Source organism: Microcebus murinus, chromosome 9, assembly GCF_040939455.1.
Source record: "Microcebus murinus isolate Inina chromosome 9, M.murinus_Inina_mat1.0, whole genome shotgun sequence".
NCBI lineage: Eukaryota > Metazoa > Chordata > Mammalia > Primates > Cheirogaleidae > Microcebus > Microcebus murinus.
The window spans coordinates 73,260,415-73,262,085 of NC_134112.1; the positions used below are offsets into that span (position 1 = coordinate 73,260,415).

General features: G+C 34.1%; 1 protein-coding gene across 1 annotated transcript; it reads right to left on the reverse strand.

The window, feature by feature from the left end:
- Positions 1-700: 700 nt before the first annotated feature.
- LOC105858092 (ubiquitin-conjugating enzyme E2 variant 2) lies at positions 701-1,232 on the reverse strand. The gene has a single exon (XM_012740957.2). The coding sequence runs from the start codon at positions 1,219-1,221 to the stop codon at positions 784-786; it is 438 nt and encodes a 145-aa protein (XP_012596411.1). The 5' UTR covers positions 1,222-1,232; the 3' UTR covers positions 701-783.
- Positions 1,233-1,671: the final 439 nt, after the last annotated feature.

Here is a 1,671-nt window from a genome sequence, read left to right on the forward strand (position 1 = left end):
AAATGTATGTTTTTTAATTTTTTTTTTGAGGACACACGTTCCACATTTTATTTACATTTTAAGACTAACTTTAATCTCAAAATCACATATCCATACACCTATTTCCTTTTTCTTGACTTCACTTAAACTTAAATGTGTGGTTTGTTAAACAAAGACTGTAAACAAATATTTACCATGTCTGTTACATGTAACACACAGGAACAGCTTTTAACAGAAACTCATCAACCCCCCACACACATTTTTTATTATAAATACAGGTATCAAAACAATCCTGAACATATTTTTGATACTACTAGTAGTCAGCACCCACACCGCTTCAAAAATTAACACAATTTGTGACAATATTCATTGTACCTGCTACTTTAAACAATGTCAACTGCAGCTCTTTCACTAAGCAAGATGGATTAACGCATGCCAGTTCTGTTTTTCCTTCTTGAGATTTTTACTTTTCAAAAACACACATGCTTCCACTGCCATCTGACAACTCTTCACGCTTTCATCTTGTAAACCTGAATTCTGTCTCGAGTATTCCAGGTTTATATTTAAATGACAATGCCTTAACAAGAGAAAAAAAATTGTGCTGCATTTTTCCTCCTGTTACCTGAAAACATAATGGGTGTACATATATTAAATATATTCTTATTTAATACAAATGTCTAGGTTATGTTTACTAGGTGGAATTCTTTTACTTAATGTGTGGGTATATTGCATTGTGATATTTAATCAAGACATTAACATGAGTAGAAGGTTGTTGATTTAAGACAAGTTTGAGATCCACTAAAATTAATTGTTGTATGTTTGTCCTTCTGGTGGCTGTGGAAGCTTCATATTTTCTTTGGACATCATTAGACGTCTTAGCTCTTGAAGTACAACTTTAATGCTATATGAATTTTGCCATTTTGCTAACACTGGTATGCTCCTTGCATGCACCATCCCACTGGAATTATTTATTCCATTCATATTAATTTTTGTTACAAATCTAACTGATGGAGGAGCTTCTGGGTATTTAGATCCACATTCTACTTTCAAGCTGTATATTCTGTTTTCATAATTTGTCCTTAGTGGCCCAATAATCATGCCTGTCCACCTTGTAAGTGTCATATCTTCATCATCTTCTAGGCCCCAGCTAACCATACCATCGCCTACTCCTTTTTGTCCTTCTTCAAGTTCTTCCAACAAGCGAAAATTACGAGGAACTTTAACTCCTGTGGAGACCGCCATCTTCTCCTGCAGCCCCTAATTTTTTTATTTGAGCATATTACAGGGGTACAAATAGAAATAAGGAATTTAAAATAATTTTAATTTTTAATTTTAATTTTTAAGGAGTTTTAATTCTACAGTGAGTTTGGCCTTTATCAAAAAGTACAAAGCAATAAATGTTGGCGTGGATGTGGAGAGATAGGAACACTCATACACTGCTGATGGGACTGCAAACCAGTACAACCACTGTGGAAAGTAATATGGAGATATCTCAAAGAGCTACAAGTGGAACTACCGTTTGATCCAGCAATCCCATTACTGGGCATCTACTCAAAGGAATGAAAGACATTCTATAAAAAGATACCTGCACTAAAATGTTTATAGCAGCACAATTCACAGTTGCAAAGATGTGGAAATAATCTAAGTGCCCATCAATACATGAGTGGATTAATAAAATGTGGTATATGTATA

Coding starts and splice junctions, on each gene's coding strand:
- LOC105858092 (XM_012740957.2), bottom strand. CDS start 1,221: ATGGCGGTCTCCACAGGAGTTAAAGTTCCTCGTAATTTTCGCTTGTTG.